This window comes from Malaclemys terrapin, chromosome 2, assembly GCF_027887155.1.
Source record: "Malaclemys terrapin pileata isolate rMalTer1 chromosome 2, rMalTer1.hap1, whole genome shotgun sequence".
NCBI lineage: Eukaryota > Metazoa > Chordata > Testudines > Emydidae > Malaclemys > Malaclemys terrapin.
The window spans coordinates 258,928,140-258,951,184 of NC_071506.1; the positions used below are offsets into that span (position 1 = coordinate 258,928,140).

Below are 23,045 nucleotides of genomic sequence, written 5' to 3' on the forward strand. Positions count from 1 at the left end.
TGTCACAGAGCAAATGATACCATTTACACAATGGACAGATGGCTGAGTATGATATAAAATGAAATTAGCAACAATGGACCACAGATGGAGATAAGAGAAAGGTCAGGAGTTAAAAGGTCAGAGGAGCTTGGATCTACATTGCTTTGTTGCATGCAGGATTAAGGACCACAGCTGAAATGGCTGTACTTAATGTACACTTGGGGAGGGGAGGCATTGTCCAGTATATGGAGCATCTAAACACTCACCCATGGTTGTTCAAAACTATAGGTACGTCTGCGGTCTTCCACATCTTCATCTTGCTTTGCTTGCTGAAATTCTTGCCTCAGACGCTGTATCCGGTCATGATTGCTAGGAGTTGATCGGATGCTAAAAGAAAGAGGAGGTAAAGGATGAACAAACTTTAGAACCATAATCTGTGAAATTTGGTTATTAGGAAAATCGCAGCTTCTTGTGAAGTGACAGTACTTTAGAAGTAATGAAAGAATTTTAAAACAAGTTGCAGGCATTAAATAAAATGTTCTTCAGTTTGCTCTTATTATTAATACTGTTTGCAGCTTTAAAAGAAATTTCAAACGGAATGAGAATAGTGAGGCTATTTTAAAATGCAATTTCTAAACTCATCAAAGCAAATTGGCACTTCTACAGTTAATGTTACCATAGGGATTATAAAGTACAAAGAATATATTCATTAGCATCAGACAAACTTTTAGATTAAAAATTAGGAACATATAGGAAAAACTGACCACTAATATTTAATAAACATGGGCGATACTTATTCATCATTTAATCTATGGTTCTGATGTCAGAACTTTAGTTCCATCAAATTAATTTATGATGTTTGGAAATCCTGTCTATAAACAATTTGATTATTTTCTTCCAATCAATAAGAACCTGTCATCCCTTAGTTCTGTTTCTAACAAGTCTTTTAAACTGATATTTTGATATCATTAAAAGGCTAATGGAAATGTAAAATTAAATCTATTTGACAGTACAATATTCAAGAACACAACTGGGCCAGAGGCTCACAAGAACACATTCAGGTTACAGGCTTGTTGACATCCTGTGACATTCCAGTATTCTGTGGAAGATTGAATAACATTATAGTTTTTTTTTATGTACAGTCATACGCAGACTTGAACTATTTAAAACCATAAATTTACCATAATGGCCGTAACAGGTAATCCCCTCTCCATAGTACATTTTAAACTTGATTTATGTGAAACCATCATGAAATATGCACAGGAATGGCTAGTTTCATAAGGCAGATAGAAAAGTGGATATTCATTAATCTCATTGCCATTTTTCCAGCTTCTCCGGTCTGCCCCCCCGTTCCTCTAACTTCTGGCATACTTCAGAGTTTTTGATGTGGGAATTGTAGGATGCCTGACAGACAAATCTTTTATATTAAAGGCTAACCAGAAGCAATTCTTTCTCCATTTTAATCTCTTATTCTGGGGCTCTTAAGCCCTGCATTTATTGCCTTCCGTTAAAAGTGCTGATGAAAAAATGTTCAGGTATTATTACGTTGTTTCAAATGAGAAAGCTAAAGAGAAACAGTGGAGAATAATTCCATAGATTTGTAGATTTAGACACTGTACATAGAAAAAGCATAATGCATGCAAATCCCAGATCATCCCCTCCCTTACGGAAAAAAATCAGAGGGGGAAGAAATTGTGAAGTCTCACTTATGGAGTTTTCCCCACTCTATCCCCTCTGGTGGGAGGGACTTGAAGACTATAGATTTCTCAGGTCATGTCACCCCCTAATCCTGTTGGAGCTGTACAGCTCTTGTCTAGGTTAATCTGTAGTGATACCATGCACTTTGACTTTTGTAATTGGCACAGTTCAATACAAGTACAAACATTTTTTTGGTATAGTTTACTGCTTTTCAAAACTAGAGATTGTTACTATAACAAACAAGCAATATAGTAGTAGAGTATGTATAAAATGTAATGCAAAATACATGCAGACTTGCTGACATGTTTTTAATTTTTAGGCTTTAAGAGGTAAGAATATTTTTTTTGTTTGCAATACCATTTAGTGTGGTAAAAAGAGATTAGCAAATAGCTCTAGTTAGGCCACTTGATGTACTTAAAATGATCAATGAATATGAGGGGGCTCATCAGTCAGGGGATGTGGTTCATTTCAAACTCAGAAGAGATAACAGTGTAAAAGAGCCACTGAATGAGCTGAAAGGATTAGCCTGTTGGAGGCACAGCAGGAAAGAGGGCATGACAATAAAGAGCTGCCTCTGTTTAATGGTAAGAAAAAGTACTGCAGTAAGGCAGCTTGTGCTAAAATGTTGAGACAATAAGCCAAAATAGAGCCCACAGATTAAATGGAATTGATGCCTTCTTATTGACCACAAAATGGGTGAAGGGATTATTGTAGAAAACATACTGTAAAAGACTTTTGCTCATTCTATGGATGCTGTTAAAAATAGTTCCATCAACAGTGGAATATTACACAAAATAATCAATAAAGATATTGTAAGGCATAATGGGTAAGCCTCCTCCGGAACTTGTATGCTCAGCAGGTTGGTCGTCTTTTCACTGGAATGAGCTGGAGCAACGGAGGACGACCCCAGGATTTATGAATAACTTCTCCAAAAACTCTAAAAAGGATGAATTTATTCAGAATTGCACAAAGAAAATGTCAAGTTGACTTAAGGGAAGCATTCAAGTTACTAATGGGTTTGACACAGATAGACAAGAAAAACCTTCCATATTTTACCTCCTAACTGAAAAAGTGAGGGACAAAATCTAAAATTAGAAAATGGAGAGCAGTGGGGAATGGAGCTATAGGGCTATTTCACTGAAAAATAGATCATTAAAGAACAAAATCACTTCAAGTTTCAGAGTAACAGCCGTGTTAGTCTGTATCCGCAAAAAGAAGAACAGGAGTACTTGTGGCACCAATCACTTCAGTCTCCCAGCACAATTGCCACCCAAAATTCCTTGTACTCAAAGAGTCACAAAGATACAGAATAAGTGAGATCAAGTGACCATATGTTATTAAAAAAATCTTTAAAAATATTAAGAGAGAAGGTGGGGAGTTGGAGGGATGTTAGGATAACATAGGGAGATGGCCTTAAGAAACCTTTAAGGGAGGACAGATTATTTGGGGGAGGGGGAGGTTGAAGAGGAGCACATGTTGCCTCTCTTTTATTTTATTGTTTTCATTCTCAGCCCTGCACTATGCCCCTTTCTTGAATCACTCCAGTGATCTCCTTGCCCGTCATATCAGGTTTAAACTTCTCATTCTTGTCTTCAAGGCACTGCACAACTCTACCCTGGCCTGCCACCTGAGCTCTTGTTTCTTTCCACCTTTCCCCTCTCGTTCTTAATTCCACCACCAGCTCCTTTGTTTCCTTCACCCACTCCCATCTTTGCATGCTTCTATGCATAAAATGACCAGTAGGCTATTAGAACACCCTATCCTCAACAAAAGCCTTCTTGAAAATTCATTCATTTCTTCCACAAGGAAGTGAAAAAACAAGAAGGAAATTAGATAAATGAAACGAAAACATAAAACCACACACCCAAAACAACTGTTCTAAGATTACTTCTCTCCTGCGTCTCCCAGTGTGTGTTGTCTAATCTATGGCTGCCTTTTAGACCTCAAGCTCCTTGGGGCAAGGACTGTCTTTATGTTAGTCTTATAGAGCACTTAATGAATAATAAATAACCTAGCAAGTTCTCAGTCTATGACAATACCAGTTTTGACTTGGTAAGTATGTCACTTGGATGCAGGACTTTAGCCACAGAAAGTGCACTGGGAGAGAGGCTTTGTTCCAGGCTGCTTAAAATTCTCCTCTGCTGGAGGGGACTTGTACAGAACCAGTACTGGTTGGGGATGGGTAATAGCCAGGCTTACTTATAAGCACTATATTACATTTTTGTTTGTGTTTTGCATTCACATGAACCCAAAATTTAAAAGCCAACTCAATCCAAACTGTCCAGAATTATCTATGTGGAGGAAGGAGTTTAACTTGAAACTTAGCCTTGGTTTATTTGAAATTTGGTATACATGAAGCTGGACTGAGTTTCAGCTTTGTATCGTAAACCAGCTATTGCCTAGTTTGTGCTTTTGTTACAAAACTTTAACTTAGCTGCAATTTACTTCCAGGGAGGGTGCCCGCAACTTCGCAGAAGACAATCAGCACCTCCCAGGATCAGGTACTTGTGAGAACCCAGTTTTTTGTGAAGACAAATTACATTTCCTCTTGCTCCAATTACTAACAGTTCTTGAACAAAATAAAGAGGAAAGTTTTCAGGGCCAAACTCAGCCCTGGTGTAAGCCGGCACAATTCCATTTGTTCCAATGGAGTTGGGCCTATTTACACCAGTTCTGCATGTGGACCTTAGTTATCTTCTGACTACAGATGGTACATTTAACAGTTGGCTATTTCACAAATGCTACTTAAAACAGTCACCCGCATGGGCAAAAAAAAGCAACAGTAAGCAAAGCTCATAGACCAGACCTGGCACACATTTTCAGTAACAGGCAGCTATAGCAATGACCATAAGAGTCTCAGATCATTAAGCAATGTCTCACCGTGATGTCATGCATTGATGTACAGAGTTGTAATCCTTTCAAAACAGACAGATTGTCAACGTGATAAAGTGGATATAAACAAGCTTCTGAACAGGGATGACTAAAGCTTTGGAAAAATTCATTTGCCTGAAAAAGGAGGAAAAAGGGTCCTAACACCATGACCACCGGGCAGTACCAACCCGACTAGAATAACCAAAAGGTTAGTAAATGAACAATGTTTCCTACACCTTGACATTTTTTAACACGGATTGGAGCTGCCTGGTATTCCATGATCTAGCTAGCTGCTTAGATCTCTTGATTGCCGTTATAAAACACAAATGTAATAACTGGGTTCTCAATCACGGCAAGCTAGTGAGCGAACATTGCCTACTTGTTGTACTAATTACATTTCCTTAAGTTTAGACAGAATATTCACATCATTTAAACTTTCTTATGTTACTTTAAAAATCAAGAGTTGGATACCCCTCTATCCACAGGTAGAAGCAAGAAGAAAATGTGTTCCCAGGAATTTTAAAAGGTTGCCTCATTGGTTATTAATGGTGTTATCACTCTTGGGGCAATGCATTAGCCTGCAGAATATATGCTTGCCAAAGTTCAGAACTAGCTGAGTGTGTATTAAATTGGACCTGTCTTCATTGCTAGGGCAGGATAAAATAGAGGAACAGTGCTAGGGCAGTGTTAATCCACTATAAAAGCTTCCGCTAAATTTAATGGAATTAGAATACCTTTTCCCCCGCCGTGCTCATTCAAAGCAGATGGGCTTGTCTCAAATCACTCAAACAGGTGACTAAACAGCAACTGTCATGTTGTTGCAAAAAAAGATGTGGACATATGGTAAAATGGCATGAAAAATATCCCTGGATTTAACTTTAAGGTTAATGCTATACTAGACAATGCAGTCCACTACTCTGCAAGTTCTAAGTGAGTTTATAAACAGCTAGTGACATGGATGGATGTATCCAGACCCAATATGGTTAATACTTGGTGGTAACCTAGATAGTTAATAATCCTTCTGTCTTTCATTAATCTAGCTGGAACTCCCTAAGCATGCCTGTGTTACCAGTTTGGTCAGCCCTTCTTCTGTCTAGCTGTCGGTGCTGTAGGCATCCAGAATGCATAGTCCCACATGCTACTGGTGCCATTTTGTGTGCATGTTCTCCACATTCTCACTTCCAGAGGCATTATGAAATATAGGCACAGATTTTCCCAGAGTGCACTTACATGGCTAGGCAACATAGTTCTGGATGTGCAAATGGGGCTAACATAGGGTTGCATTGTATAAAGGAGTAACTGTGTGGTCACAGCTCAACAGTGTGTGTTATAATAGGGTCAGATGAGTATGTCACAAACTGGTTTAAATACCAACAGTTGTAAAGGTACTATGGAAGGGAACTTAGAAAGGTGGGTCTTTTATTGCTCCTGTTTTCCTCAAGTTCCAAAGAATTTATGAGAAATGGGGCAAGGGGGAAGGTGTTTAAAGAAGAAAATGTATCAATTACTAAAATGCAAATAAAAATAGCTTCTCTGCACAAGCTTCATTAACTTTTATCAGCTAGTATCTTGGGGTTTTACACTCAAACCACAGGTCATAAATTCACAGTAAATCCCCCATATGTTCAGCAAACACCTGAATTCAATTTCTCTTGTAGCTGTAGAGACTGAATGTGTTGCTCAAATTAATTATGTATGCAAAGTTAGTTTCTAACAGGGACAGCTTCTTGCATGTTGAAGGGTATACCTCCCAACTAAATTTTCTTTTACAGATCTTTTTCAATCTTAGCTTATTTCTATCATGCACAGAGTTACAAAAGCCCCTTTCTGCCATTTCATCTTTGCAAAGTGAATACAGAGAATGATATCTCCTTTAATGTTTGTACTTTTTAAAATGTAGCTAAACTCAGGGAGCAGCTTAATACGACAAGCAAGATCTCTTTGCATTTTACCCCGGTTATATGTATGTATATATATTAATTCCCACCTTGTTTTAGTGGGAATTAATATGCCATTGTGTGTGTGTGTATATGTTATATATATATATATATATATACACACACACACACACACACAATGGCATATTAATTCCCACCAAAACAAGGCTATAGAAACTAGGATATATGTCACTGTGTATGTGTGAAATCAGCTACTTAGGAAGTTGGATGGATTTTCCAGTTTTCTTTCAGTTTTAAGCATCATCTCTAATATGAAATGTATTATGAGAAAGTTATGCAAATCCCAAAAGACACAACTTCCTTCAGCTGATAAAATTCATTTCCAGATTTTGACACTGTGATTTGTTGTCCATTTCACACCAATTTCAATGTAGTAAATCATCACAAATTAAAAATACACAGCTCTATTCTCTGGGTTAAAATGTTGGTCTCCAAAGCTGTTAATATGGCACTTGCTTTTGATGTGATAACTCTAGTCCTCTGGATATTTTATGGCTGACAGGGAGGTCACTTCACTACAGCAGACTCTTCAAACTCTCAAGACTAGATTTCACTTCCAAACCCTATGTGGTCATTTTGTAGCACGGCCATCATTTTACAACCAGTGAAATCTGAGGAATGCACCCAAGACCCCTTTTATTGCGACCATCTTTCTTCCTTATTAGCCTGTCAGAGCTCACATGTGGGAGACAGAAATTCTGTTTTGCATTTCAGGGGACTTCTTTGACTAAAAAGAAGAGTGAATATTTTAGAAGCCTGCAATAAACATGTGAACTCAGATATTAAGCTACTGGGCTATTTCGAAGTCTAATCCTTACTTTAGAGCTGTGAGGTTGTACAGAAACAATCCAAGCCAATTTCAAACCACAAACTACTGTAAAACCTGGTGCAGTCATGGCCATAGATAATTTTGTCTAAAATGCAAGAGTAAAAAAAACCACTTGTTTATTTTTAATTTTTTAACATACTATTATGATTTACTATTTTAAAAAACCTAATAGAAAAGAGAATGTAAATCATTTGACTCGGGGAAGACCTTTTCAAAATATTAAGGAGGAGGTAGATGAACCCATAATAAGAATCAACAAATCCCTCGATGGTGTAAAATACAGGAGATAAGTGGACGAGGCATAGGAGAGATTAGTCTTCTTGACCACAGATGAAGCATAAAAAATATGCTAGAGAAGGGGTGAGAGGCAGTCTGTGAACTTCAAAATATTTTCCTACACCAACACTGAAATCAATATATTTTTGATGATGGATCCAGTCCTGCAAAGTCTTATGCAGGTAACTGCACATATGATTAATCCCCATAGAATGCTGTGTGGAAGGCCTTGTCTCCTCTAGGAGGGTTTTGCTGTTTTAGTTATACCGGTATATTTAACTGATGAAACACTCCTAGCTGAACATAGTAATTCCAGTATAACTATGCTTATACCACTATAGTTGATGCCAGTTGACCCACTAGTCTAACTGCATCCACAGTAGGTCTTATACTGGCATAGCTATGTAGGTTAAAAAAAAATCACACCATTAACTGAGGCTATGTCTTCACTACCTGCCTGAATCGGTGGGTAGAAATCGATCTCTCAGGGATCGAAGTATCGCATCTCACTGGGACGCGACAATCGATCCCTGAATAAACGCTTGTACTCCACCAGCGCAGGTAGGAGTAAGCGCCGTCGACGGGGGAGCCACTGAGGTCAATTTGCCGCTGTCCTCACAGCGGGGTAAGTCGGCTCGGATACATCGAATTCAGCTACGCTATTTGCGTAGCTGAATTTGCGTATCTTAAATCGACCTCCCCCCCGCAGTGAAGACGTAGCCTGACATAGCAATAGTAGTACAACTGTTAATGTAGACCAGGCCTAAGTCTTTGCAGGATGGGGGCCTAAATATTTACAAATGAATTATGTTCACAGAGCAAATGATTCTAATTATACAATTGATTTTAAAGTCATCAGCGAATTTCAACACAAAATTTTAGCGCATACTTTTATTTACATATCTGAACTGCACCCTTTAGTTCTCTTTCAACGTCAACAAGCTTATTTTCTTTAAAAGGTCATGAGGGGTTCTATGTCATGCTTAGCGAACTGCTAGAAATTATATTAGAGAATGGAAAAGCATTTTTAGATTGATTGTTTTTTCTCTTAACCACTGAAATGATCCATAAAAAATTCTATATCTTGGTGTTGTGTGTATGAAAAACAAATAGCATTTTCTCTAGACTGTAATGCACATTTGCTTTCAGTAAAAATGAAATCTTTGTTTAAAAAAAGAAAAGTAATAAAACCACAATGTCAAGGACCATATCACTGGCTGGAAGTTGAAGCTAGACAAATTCATACTGGAAATAAGGCATACATTTTTAACAGTGAGAGTAATTGACCATTGGAACAATTTGCCAAAGGTCATTGTGGATTCTTCATCACTGGCAATTTTAAAAATCAAGATTGGATGTTTTTCTAAAAGATATGTTCTAGGAATTATTTTCAGGAAGTCCTATGACCTGTGTTATACAGGAGGTCAGACTAGATGATCATAGTGGTCCCTTTTTACCTTGGAATCTATTAATTAGTAAAGTAATACAGCAACACAAATTTAATTGAAAGACCTGAACAGTTTAAGTGATGATACAACATTGCACAGTGTTCACATGGCCATATTAGAGATGGTCCCCCACCTCCTTACCACTCCATAATCAAATTCCAGTACAATTATTTTAATTCTTTAACTGTGGGATATTTACATATAAATCCCAAACTAATATTTTCATGGTTTTTACCTTCTCCCTTTCTCACTAATAACAGATTAATTTCCATATACCAGATGGGAAACAGTCCATTTTAAAAAACTGACGTGGGCCCAAGCATTTCAGAGGCCAATACAAACTTCAGGAGCACTCAGATCCAGTTGCCATTATGGGTATTGATCCCACTCCCACTAAAATCCGGGGTAGTGTTGGCATAAACTTCAGAGGGTGCAGTATCAGAAGGGAGCCCGAGTTAAGATTCATGATCATACCTACATTTTTCTAAAGTCTGGGGACATTTGCTATCAAGGCTTTGGTTGGGACCATCTCGAAAACTTTCACCAGCTATCTCATGAAACCAGCAGTACTCCATTTGAATCAACCAGGAAAAAAAATGGAAATCAAAGGTAAGTCTGATTACTATATTGAATTTGTGCCTAAATGCATTTCCTATGGATGTTGCTTTCTTATGAAATTAACCTTCTAGTTTTGTATACCGATTAGAAGAATAACTAATTAAGGTTAAAATATATAAATATTTGCATATGAAGACTTCTTAAAAATCTTTAAAAAGTTGGTTTATCAAAACACCTTTATTTCTGCATAAAATCACATTGGGCCTGTAACATATTTACTAAAATACTTTTTGTGACTGATATGGTAAGTTCCTGCAATATCTTTAGGAGAACTTACTGTATTCAGTTTATGTATCATTTGTGGGCCTAGAACTGTATGGACTTCCATGGGGAAGTCCATACAGGAATCAAGAACAGTGGGAGATGATTAGGCAAATTCACTCAAGTTGCAACACCTCCAGAGAATTAACATCAGAGGCTTGCATATACAACAGGGGTGGCCAACCTGTGGCTTCGGAGCCACATGCGGCTCTTCAGAAGTGAATATGTGGCTCCTTATATAGGCACCGACTCTGGGGCTGGAGCTACAGGCGACAACTTTCCAATGTGCCGGGGGTGCTCACTGCTCAACCCCTGGCTCTGCCACAGGCCCTGCCCCCACTCCACCCTTCCTGCCCCCTCCCCTGAGCCTGCAGTGCCCTCACTCTTCCCCACTCCACCCCCATAGCCTCCTGCATGCCACGAAACAGCTGATCGGGAGGTGCGGGGAGGGAGGGAGAGGCACTGATTGGTGGGGCTGCCGGTGGGTGGGGGCACTGGGAGCAGGATGGGGGAAACTGAAGGAGGGCTGCTGACGTATTACTGTGGCTCTTTGGCAATGTACATTGGTAAATTCTGGCTCCTTCTCTAGGCTCCGGTTGGGCACTCCTGATACATGAGTTCAAATTGGATTCTCCAGAGACCAATAGACAAATAAAGGATTTTTGGATAAATAGTAGGGCTAGCAAGTGATTAAAAAAATTAATCGCAATTAATCGTGCGATTAAAAAAATTAATCATGATTACGATTAATCACACTGTTAAATAATAGAATACCATTTATTGAAATATTTTTGGATTTTTCTACATTTTCAAATATATTAATTTCAATTACAATACAGAACACAAAGTACAGGGCTCATTTTATATTTATTTCTGATCACAAATATTTGTGCTGCAAAAAAAAATAGTATTTTTCAATTCACCTCATATAAGTACTGTAATACAATGTCTTTATCATGAAAGTTGAATTTACAAATGTAGAATTATGTACAAAAAATAACTGCATTCAAAAATAAAACAATGTAAAACTTTAGAGCCTACAAGTCCATTCACTCCTACTTCTTGTTCAGCCAGTCACTCAGACCAACATGTTTGTTTACATTTGAGGGAGATAATGCTGCCCACTTCTGGTTTACAATGTCACCTGAAAGCGAGAACAGGCATTCGCATGGCATTGTTGTAGCCAGTGTTGCAAGATATTTACGTGCCAGATGCACTGAAGATTCATATGTCCCCCCTTCATGCTTCAACCATCATTCCAGAGGACATGTGTCCATGCTGATGACAGGTTCTGCTCGATAACGATCCAAAGAAGTGCAGAATGACGCATGTTCACTTTCATCATCATCTGAGTCAAATGCCACCAGAAGAAGGTTGATTTTCTTTTTTGGTGGTTCGGGTTCTGTAGTTTCCGCATTGTAGTGTTGCTCTTTTAAGATTTCTGAAAGTATGTTGCACACATCTCAGATTTTGGAAGGCACTTCAGATTCTTAAACCTTGGGTTGAGTGCTGCTCCTACCTTTAGAAATCTCAGATTGATACCTTCTTTGCTTTGTCAAATCTGTAGTGAAAATGTTCTTAAAATGAACAACATGTGCTGGGTCATCATCCAAGACTGCTATAACATGAAATATATGGCAGAATGTGGGTAAAACAGAGGAGGAGACATACTGTTCTCCCCCAAGGAGCTCAGTCCAAATTTAATTAAAGCATTTTTTTTTAATGAGCGTCATTAGCATGGAAGCATGTCTTCTGGAATGGTGGCCGAAACACGAAGGGACATACGAATGTTTAGCATATCTGGCATGTAAATACCTTGCAACTACAAAAGTGCCACGCGAACACCTGTTCTCACTTTCAAGTGACATTGTAAATAAGAAGCAGGCAGCATTATCTCCTGTAAATGTAAACAATCTTGTTTGTCTTAGCGACTGGCTGAACAAGAAGTAGCACTGAGTGGACTTGTAGGCTCTAAAGCAGGGGTGGGCAAACTTTTTGGCCCGAGGGCCACATCTGGGAATAAAAATTGTATGGCGGACCATGAATGCTCACAAAATTGGGGTTGGGGTGTGGGAGGGTCTCCATGGTGGGGCCAGAAATGAGGAGTTCAGGGTGCGGGAGGGGGCTCCAGGCTGGGACAGGGAAATGGGGTGCAGGGGGAGGACGACTCCATCTGGGGGTGCGGGCTGAGGATGAGGAGTTTGGGGTGTAGGAGAATGCTTTGGGCTGGGACCGAGGGGTTCAGAGGGCAGAAGGGGGATCAGAGCTGGGGCAGGGGGTTGGGGTGCGGGATGGGGTCCAGGCTCCAGCTGGGGGTGTGTGCTCTGGGTTGGGGCTAGGGATGAGGGGTTTGAAGGTTGCTCCAGGCTGGGATTGAGGGGTTTGGAGTGCAGTTATGTAACAAAGAAAAATCTATATTTGTAAGTTGTGCTTTCACGCTAAAGAGATTGCATTACGGTACTTTATGAGGTGAATTGAAAAATACTATTTCTTTTGTTTATCATTTTTACAGTGCAAATATTTGTAATAAAAATAATAATATAAAGTGAGCACTGTACACGTTTTATTCTGTGTCGTAATTGAAATTGATATATTTGAAAATGTAGAAAAACATCCACAAATATTTAATAAATTTAAATTGGTATTCTATTATTTAACAGTGCGATTAAAACTGCGATTAATTTTTTTGAGTTAATCACGTGTGTTAACTGTGATTAATCAACAGCCCTAATGAATAGCCTGAGTTTAAACTGACTCAGGGCCTCCTTTCTGATCCAGCAAACAGATAGGATTTCCAGTCCAACGACAGTCCCAACTCATAGACTTTGGCCTACTGAGCACCCTAGAACTGATGAGTGACCTCTGGTAACACTGGTCTACAATTTTTGAGAAGTCATCTGCTTCAGAGATAAAATGTGCTATTTATTATGTATTTTGATGTGCTGAATTCAAATATGACAATTAAAACAACTGATTGGCTACTGTTTCTAAGATATTTAAGTTTTTACATTTTATGTCTATGTATATTGTGTAGATAGTAGAGTTTTAATCATAAATTGTAAACCTAGGTCTTTTCATGTGTTTATGGTTGCTTTACATGATAATATTTCACCTGTCCTGTTTATGTAACACTTTAAAAATCAGCAAAAGGGTTACATAAATAAAATTTATTATGAAACAAAAGGCAAAAAACTATTATGTACATACTTTAGTCCTATTCAGTGTCTACTCGGTGCTTCTTGGCTTGTCTCTTGTATTCATTAAATGGAGCATCTCTTGTCACTGTCCAGCAATAGTCTGCAAGCATTGATGGGCTCCATTTGCCCTGATAGCGTTTCTCCATTGTTGCAATGTCCTGGTGAAATCGCTCGCCGTGCTCGTCACTCACTGCTCCGCAGTTCGGTGGAAAAAAATCTAGATGAGAGTGCAAAAAATGTATCTTTAGTGACATGTTGCAACCAAGGCTTTTGTATGCCTTGAGGAGGTTTTCCACCAACAACCTGTAGTTGTCTGCCTTGTTGTTTCCGAGAAAATTTATTGCCACTAACTGGAAGGCTTTCCAGGCCGTCTTTTCCTTGCCACGCAGTGCATGGTCAAATGCATCATCTCGAAGAAGTTCACGAATCTGAGGACCAACAAAGACACCTTCCTTTATCTTAGCTTCACTTAACCTTGGAAATTTTCCACAGAGGTACTTGAAAGCTGTTTGTGTTTTGTCAATGGCCTTGACAAAGTTCTTCATCAGACCCAGCTTGATGCATAAGGGTGGTAACAAAATCTTCCTTGATTCAACAAGTGGTGGATGCTGAACACTTTTCCTCCCAGGCTCCAATGACTGTTGGAGTGGCCAATCTTTCTTGATGTAGTGGGAATCTCTTGCACGACTATCCCATTCGCAGAGAAAACAGCAGTACTTTGTGTATCCAGTCTGCAGACCAAGCAAGAGAGCAACAACCTTCAAATCACCACAAAGCTGCCACTGATGTTGGTCATAGTTTATGCACCTCAAAAGTTGTTTCATGTTGTCATAGGTTTCCTTCATATGGACTGCATGACCAACTGGAATTGATGGCAAAACATTGCCATTATGCAGTAAAACTGCTTTAAGACTCGTCTTCGATGAATCAATGAACAGTCTCCACTCATCTGGATCGTGAACGATGTTGAGGGCTGCCATCACACCATCGATGTTGTTGCAGGCTACAAGATCACCTTCCATGAAGAAGAATGGGACAAGATCCTTTTGACGGTCACGGAACATGGAAACCCTAACATCACCTGCCAGGAGATTCCACTGCTGTAGTCCGGAGCCCAACAACTCTGCCTTACTCTTGGGTAGTTCCAAATCCCTGACAAGGTCATTCAGTTCACCTTGTGTTATGAGGTATGGTTCAGAGGAGGAGGATGGGAGAAAATGGGGGTCCTGTGACACTGATGGTTCAGGACCAGAAGTTTCATCCTCTTCCTCTTCTGACTCAAGTGAAAATGATTCTGGTGCATCAGGAACCGACAGTCCTTCTCCGTGGGGTACTGGGTGTATAGCTGATGGAATGTTTGGATAATGCACAGTTTACTTTTTCTTCTTTGACACATCTTTCCCAACTGGAGGCACCATGCAGAAGTAACAATTGCTGGTATGATCTGTTGGCTCTCTCCAAATCATTGGCACTGCAAAAGACATAAATTTCCTTTTCCTGTTCAACCACTGGTGAAGATTTGTTGCACAAGTGTTGCAGCATATGTGTGGGGCCCACCTCTTGTCCTGATCTCCAATTTTGCAGCCAAAATAAAGGTGATAAGCTTTATTAACCATAGTGGTTATATTGCGCTTTTGTGATGCAAAAGTCACTTCACCACAAACATAGCAGAAGTTATCTGCACTGTTCACACAAGTACGAGGCATCTCTGCTCACTTTGGCTAAACAGAAATGTATCCCTTTGCAAAATCAAACGCTGACAAATAAGAGAGCATGACACTGTATGATTTCTAGAGCTGATATAGGGCAATTTGTTCAGCAGAGTGATTTAAGCTTCGTTATGATTGCATCATCTATGACTTCTAGGAATAACATGATGCAATTCATATCATGTATGACGCAATACCAGCTTCAGATTGTATCATTCATTGTTTTGCCTAAAAAGCAAGTACTGTCCAAACCCAGTCATAGATTTATTCATAGATCCAGTCAAAGATGTATTTTAGTCATTTCTGGTTTAAATTGAGATCCCTTCCCTTTATAACTCACTTATCCTCCACCATTCCCAAGTCAAGGGTCTTATATACTGACCCAATAGCATATCTTGAAAACTAGAGCCAATCAACAATTTTAAGCATCATTTTCGTTCTCAGTGACCCAGAATTAGTAAAGTTTGACTACATTTATTTCAGAAGCATTTTGGCTGTAGAGCAGTGTAAGCTATTAGCAGGCATATTGAAATGTTATTGTTTTTATTATTTTCTCTGTTATGCTTTCACCTTAAGAATAAATGTACGTGCTTAGAAAGAGCTGTGTGGTAACTTACAACTATGGGTAATACACTGGTCATAGCTTCCAGAGAGAGAGAGAGCAAAGCACAGAGCCTGCATTTTAGGCACTCTGTCTTGCTGGGGATATCACAATGTAGGCAGGGAACTGTGCAGCTTTAAAGAAGCCCCTGTCAGGAGGGAGTGAAATGTTCCCAAGGGAGTTGACAGCTGGGAGCTTGGAGGCTAGAGGGGTACCCTTGAGGGATCATAAAGGGGGAATACAGGCATAGACGCCGACTCCATGGGTGCTCCGGGGCTGGAGCACCCACGGGGAAAAGTTAGTGGGTGCTCTGCATCCACCAGCAGCCAAGCTCCTCTCACCCCCTGCCCCACCTCCTCTTTCCGCCCTGAGTGTGCCGCATCCCCACTCCTCTGCCTACTTCCCAGCGCTTCCCGCCTGGCCGTCACCAAACAGCTGTTTGGCAGCGTTAGCATGCTCCGGGAGGTGGGTGGGAGGAGCAGGAATGTGGCACACTCAGGGGAGGAGGTGGGACCGGGGATTTGGGGAAGGGGTGGTATAGGGGCAGGGAGGGGGCGGAGACTTTGGGGAAGGGGTTGAAATGGTGATAAGGAAGGGATGGGAAGAGGGATGGGCCTTATGGAAGGCGAGGGGGCAGGGCTGGGGGACCGAGGGGGGGTCAAGCACCCACGGGAAAGTGGGGAATTCGGCACCTATGCATACAGGTGCAGTTTCCCTGAAACTGTGACACTTTTCCTTTACTTCTTTTTATCCTTTATTATAACCACTTTTGCCTCATATAATTTACAACTACAAATTGTCATAAATGTTACAGTCAAAAGGGTTACCTCAATAGAATTAATTCGTCTAGTTTCTTTTTTGAGCTGAAAAGCATGTTTTGCCAGTTAAGATGACTGCAAATTATTTCTGTGTGTGGATACCTTAAATGTTACTTTTCTTTTTAAATTCCTATTTGGCATGTACAGTGAAGGACACAGTCCTGAAGGAGAATTGGTGATTTTGCCATGTTTAAGAAAACTGGATTAGAAACTGTTACAAGTCTACTTTACTTTTGCGTTATGTTACTTTTCTTTATGTTTCTAACAAGAAACGGACTTCAGATACTTGAATGTACACATACTCCTCTTATCACAGCAGACCACAGCAGGAATAAGAATGATTCAGGACAACCTGAGTTACTAAGACATGAGGTAAAGCTGGCACCAAGATGTCTAGCCTGGAGGAAGCTATGGAAAAGCGAAGAGGTTTTCCTTTTTCAACAGGAAACAAAGCCTGAGGTTTTGTAATGGTGCTTGGTGAGGGTAGCTAACTGAAGTGAGTGGCAGCATTGTCTAACACTTGAGCAACACAGCAGAAGGCAGATTTACAAGTCAAGATTTGTCCCTACCACTCCTCTTGGCCAAGTCACTGATACTTTTTGTGCTTCAGTCTACTCACCTGCAAAAGAAGTAATGCCCACCTTTATAAGGTGCTTTGCGATTCAAAGTAAGTGCTATATAAAAAATACTAATTTATTTTAATTATTAAATTGTAAGTGGTTCTTTTACAGACTACAATGCCATATAACATATGATTCTCACTTACAGAAAAACCATATAATATAGTACAACTACATCTACTATATGTGAAACTTAGCAACTCAACTGCTCTGTGGTTAAAACCTCTTTAGCTTTGTTCATTTGTTTTTCAACTTTAATGGTATTTCAACAAATGCTATTAAATTGCAGGATTTTTGCTACGAACAGAAATGAAAAATGTATAATAAATAATACCACTTAATGTGTCAAATGCCCTTAACATGATGTTGACATTATAATCTTATAGGCTTGCACTAATATCATTTCATTTTGCCTTTCTTATAGTCTTCATCAATTTGTGTTGATAATGTTTCATTTTGACATCATAATAATGTCTCCATGGATTCAGGATGACATTGTGTTTTGACATCATGTTAAAAAAAATATCACGTCATTGTCACCATAATATTGTCTCTATTGGATTTGCATGATATTATTTTATTTTGATATCCTTTGTAAGGAGGATTTTCAGCCCATTAAAATGGGTGGTAAAATAGGACAATTACTAACAAAGTTATGAAAATGTTCTGCATAGTTGTTGTTGGGTTTTGTTGTTGCTGCTGGTGAAACTTCCATATTCAAAATACAGTAAGGAATTGGCTCTGTATGGGGCTGTTCTTCAGCTGGTATAAAGTGTCAGAGCTCTGTCAATGGGTCTATGACAATTCACTCCTTATGACGATCTGCTCCTAAGAGAAGGTAAAACGTCTTTTGTTTGAGAGTTTGGTAAAAATGCGTCTGGATTTATTCTCCCATTTCAGAAATTCACACAGGAGCTCCAACAGCAAAAATATCCTTGCAAATCAGTTGTTGTTTTCAGAATGTCTAAACTGCATGCTTCAATGTGTACTAACCAGAAAGTCTCTTCTGAATAGCATTAGAAAGAGGAGTTTTTGTTTCTATGTATATTGAACAGAAATTATTTTCTGAATATTTAAAAAATTGATACCTATTGATGATTCATCATCTTCCCTAAAATGGAAACTATTAGACATGTTATTCTGAATGAAAAATAGTATCCACAGTACAAGTGCAGTTCTATAAAATTCAGTACTTGGCCAGACCCTCAGCTGGTGTAAATCAGGGTATATCCACTATAGAAGCCAGCGTTAACAAAGTATAAATTGTGAGCTTATGTTCTCCTGTGATAAACACAAAATTAAAGAGATTGATTCTGGAATGGGTGCGCTACAGCTAACAGCTTTATCTGGACTATTAGGAAATTACATATCGTACCATGTTTAACCGTTTAGAGCTATATCACTCAACAACTTATTTTAGTTATTTTCTAGTTCTTTTCTTATAGAAAATCAAACTGCAGCTTTTCAGAACCCAGCGCATTTAATGTATTAAAAAGTATATTTACTCTGTAGTATAGTCCACATCCTATTTACAAATGCTCACTGATAAAATCTATAATTTTTAACATTACCGCATAAAACTCTTCTTGTGCTTAAATCTGATCAAACAGACTATAGAATTTTCTCCCTTTCCCCCATCCTCCCGAAGTCACCATATTTAGTAGAATTTTCCTGTTTTATCTTATTTTAGAGAGTCCAGAAAGGTTTATTTGAGACAGTCGTCTGATCCCATTTCATGAATAAAGATCAATGTTACTTAATGTACTGGCCTTGGGAAAAGGATAGTCTACACATTAGATCCATCCAGTAAAGTTGTTTCTATGAAAAGAAAAAACACCAAAATATCATATTTTCGCTACCATCAATATTCATATGTTTAAGAGACTTTTACTACCTCTCTTGTTTTGGAATTATGAAGTGTTCTCAGGAGCTTTGTGGCTGACAGTAACACAGATGAGAAGAACTTGGAATTATTCAAACAGTTCTTGAAAGCATTTTATAATTCCTAAAAGACAGCTAAGGCAGTCTTTATAAATATATTATAAAGCTACCTGTGGGAGGAAAAAAGAATGTACACCACAAGAGGCAGTATAGTTATTAAATAAATAACAGAGGACCAGATTGTACCCCAACATGCCAATACATATACAGGAGCCAGTATACTCTTATGTATCAGCGGGGTAGCTGTGTTAGTCTGGATCTGTAAAAAGCAACAAAGAGTCCTGTGGCACTTTATAGACTAACAGATGTATTGGAGCATAAGCTTTTGTGGGTGAATACCCACTTCATCAGACTCTTATGGAGTTTCCTCTGGTTTCTTCTGTCAAGAAGGGGCTGCCCCCAGTGGAAATGTGCAGACTGTTAACCAACAGATCTCAGGGATCTGAAACATAAATTACTTTGTCTTAATGCACAAGGCCAAGATGAAGGATTTCATCCTACAGCCTGTAGTTATTGTAAGGCCATGCTGTGGAACTGGCTCCATTTTATGAAAAACTGTGCTCTTGATCCTGATTGGCACTGAGTGACCCCCCTTTCCTTTGAATTTTTCCATTAGGATTGGTTTGCTTCTCAGGGAAAAAACCAGGGTTTATGGTCACTTAATCCAGAAACACTGGGGATCCATAAACTACCCTTTACCTCCTCCTTTACTATCCAGCCCCTTCAGATTCCCTGGTCCCTTGGAGAACACGGCCTTTGCAGGACCTCTGTTCCCAGGGGTTCCACTGTCTGAAGTTACCCGTAGGGGGTTCCATGGTACAGAAGGAGAGACTTCATGAGTCTATATAGTCTTGGACTGAACAGCTCTTACACTGCTTTCCAAGGCGGGCTTTGGAGTGAGAGACTCCAGAAGCCCAACTAGCTCCCCAGGCATCAGTCCCTCAAAGTCCACAGGGCTGGAATCCTACAAAGCCTAACAGGAGGTGCTCCCACAGTCTGGGGAGAAAAGAAGGGAACGTGTGACAGCAGGAGACCTTCCCACTTCTGTAGGCACTGGGGATTCTGCACATGGATGCAAAGGGAAGGAGAACAAGGTCCTTAATTTTTAAGATAGAGAATTAAATAATCGTAAAATTCTCATTTTAAACAATAGCCACAAATAAAAGTAACCTTGATCCATAATCCTTATATAGTATCCCCTTCCCAATTCCAAATCATCAGCAGTCAATCCAACTAAGCACTAAGACATGTATATTTAACTGATTACAAATATAGGACTATATTCTACCCTTGACGCATACAGGTAATTCCCTTTCCTTGTTATTATGAGTTAAAGGTGTGTACTGAGAGAACTCACTAGGCTATCCTATTTATTTTAAAGAAACCAAATGGTATGTATTATATGACAGCTATGGCTCGATTACTACTGCCAAATTCAGGTGACATTTTCCCCAGCTCTATCATCCCTAGTAAATTACTTGCACTTGATGTACAGCACATATAAAATAAGCAGAAAACAAAACTTGGGCCAGTTTAATTTAAATCCTCATAATGGCAGGTCAAATTTATGTGACCTCTTTGGTGAATTGGTTCTTTTATTAGTACCCAGTTTAATTTAAAATCAGAGGCTTCTACCAAGAATGAATTAAATATTAATCAAAGTCCAGAGCAATCTCAGCTTCTATTCCATTAACCTAAATGTGACTCCATACAGAACTACCAATGCAATAATATATATATATATGTTATATATATATATTTAAAAGAAGGCTTTTAGTCTTTTCCTTTATGGTGCAACTCATAGCAATTGCAGAGCTGCTATTTGCAGTATATGTTTTAAAGGTCATAATTTCTTTCCCTGTTCCAATTAAAGCTGCTCTTAATCACAATTAAGCTTTCAAGAAACAATTAACAGAAGTCAAAACTTTTCTTCCTTGATACATTTAAGGGATGTACAGTGTGCAATGTGTCCCCTCTATTACCACTAGTGGCATCGAACTAATTATATGATGTTAAGGGTTCACCTACTTGAGTGTAAATTTTGGTTTGAGTTGACACTAAAAAGAAACATCAATTTATTAGAAGATAAAACTTGTTCTGCAGTAATGGAACAGCTGTGTATATAAATTTATTGCAGCTTAATGTTCTCACACAAAGCAATTAGAGCCTTCTGACAAACAGACTTGCTAAGTGTAAGGGGTAGCATATAGCAGTATGCAACTCCAGCAGCAGCACATGTAAGATTGATTGTGTTTATTTTGTACTATAATATCCTCTTCTCAAAACCAAAATTACAACACTATATATGTTATTTATTTATACATACATACATACACACACACACACGTGAAATTCCCCCTTCTGCAGTTTAGAAATCTTTACGCGTTGAGTCTTTGTATTCTTAGAGACTTCTGTTTTAAAATTGTTTTCACACGATTAAAATGAAATGCTGAACTTTAGTTTCCCTAGCCACCATATATATAGGTATCTGTTGAACACAATGTTTTACTGATATGTTTACAATTTTTTTTTTTATTATCCAATGTGACCCTGGTCCCAATTAGATCAGATAATTGGGGTGCCAACTGTATATGTTTTAATTAATTCACAAAATGTAAAAACTAAAGATTCTCTGTAAAAATGCAAATTCTGCATTTTTCCATGGCAAATGAATTTCTAGGATCCCTGGTCATCAGACTGTTTAAAAAAAAACTAAGGAGGTAATGATACATACTTATTTTTTTGCACATACCCACCCACCCATCCACTATGATCATGATAAACTCCTTTATTTCTGTAATCATAAACTACAAACCCATAAAATGAACTGAATTAATTTTGCACCTTTTCCCCTCACCACCTACTCTGTCAAGTTGAGTACCCTTCAAACAGCTGCCATTTTTAACAAAATAGGCCTTGCATTAAATGTTTTTTCTTTCCTCCCTCTTCACAAAAAAAGGACACTTATCCTAGGTTAAGGCTTGATACATTCTAGTTGTTGATTAAGGAGCGTTTTAAATGTCTGATGCCTCTTGAACCATGCGGGTTAGAAGTGTATCCCACTGGAGAGCTGGGAATCTGGGTTAATGTACAAAGCGTTTCTTCTAGCCCAAGGAGTTGGTGAGAATTTAGATCTTGAAATGAAAACCAATTGGCAACTAGGCTATTTTGTTTGCCAGTTGGAAGGCTAAATAATTAGTATCAATAAAAACAAATGTAAGATTCTAAAGCAGAGTGCCTCATCCCATAGGTCACAACCCAAAACTGGGTTGCCAGAATGTGTCAAAGGATTGCAGGAATGGCTCCCCACTCTAGGCGTTGCAACCTGGTGCACAAGGTCACAGTGCAGCTCCAGTTTGGCCTAACTGCCCCGTGTCATGAACAGGGGAGGGGGGACAGCTGGGCCAAATTTGAGTGGCATTGTGGCCCCATGCACCAGATCACACCACCACCCACACAAACATGTCCCAGCCAGCCCTGCATCAGGGGGCCAGGCGAAATCTAAGTGGCATTGCAGCTCCAGAGATAGCAACGCTTGGAGTGGGAGCTGAGCCCAGCTCACCCTACAGGACAGGAATGGGGAGGGAGCATTTGGTGCCTGTTTGCGCTGAACACAAGGTCCCTCTGGGATATGGTGTGGGAGGGTTGGTTGGGAGTGTAGGAATTTTGGGGGTCCTGGCTGCTCCCTCTAATCTTCTACTTCTTCCCACGAGTTGGGGAAGAGCAGCTTCCTGCTATGGTTCGCTGATAACACGTGCTCCAATAAGTATCAGCCCCCCCAATTTACCTCCCACCCTGCAGCAGGGCAGCACCTCATCTTCCATATTCCCTGTTCTCCCCTCAGAATAACTCCCACATATACCTCCCCCACAGCCAGGTGGTTCCCCCCTCTCATACCACCCATTCTGCCCCCACACCAGATCTTCTCCCTCTATGCCCCCCAACTCTCCTGCCCTCCAACTCCTTCCCCCAGTCTCCCACTTTATCCCCGGGACCCTACACCCACCCCACCCCTTTACCATCTGCTCCCCATGCCTGGGGGAGGGGACTGCATGTTTTTTGGGGGAGCTATCAGCTCCCCACCCGTCCCCCAAACCGCTCTTCCCCCATTTCCTTCTCCCAGCCACTCACTGCTTTCTCATTACACCCAAAGCCCCCCCCCCAAACTCTCCCACTTCACCCCCAGGTCACCAAATCCCCCCTTGCCCTCTGCCCCCCATG

General features: G+C 39.6%; 1 protein-coding gene across 12 annotated transcripts in view; it reads right to left on the bottom strand.

The window, feature by feature from the left end:
- PARD3 (par-3 family cell polarity regulator) overlaps positions 1 to 23,045 on the bottom strand; it is a 664,911-nt gene that overhangs the window by 18,789 nt on the left and 623,077 nt on the right. For all 12 annotated transcript variants that reach the window (XM_054020950.1, XM_054020949.1, XM_054020947.1 and 9 more), the window contains one exon: positions 246 to 366. In XM_054020950.1, coding sequence (XP_053876925.1) covers positions 246 to 366 — 121 coding nt within the window. The remainder of the gene's footprint in view (positions 1 to 245; positions 367 to 23,045) is intronic.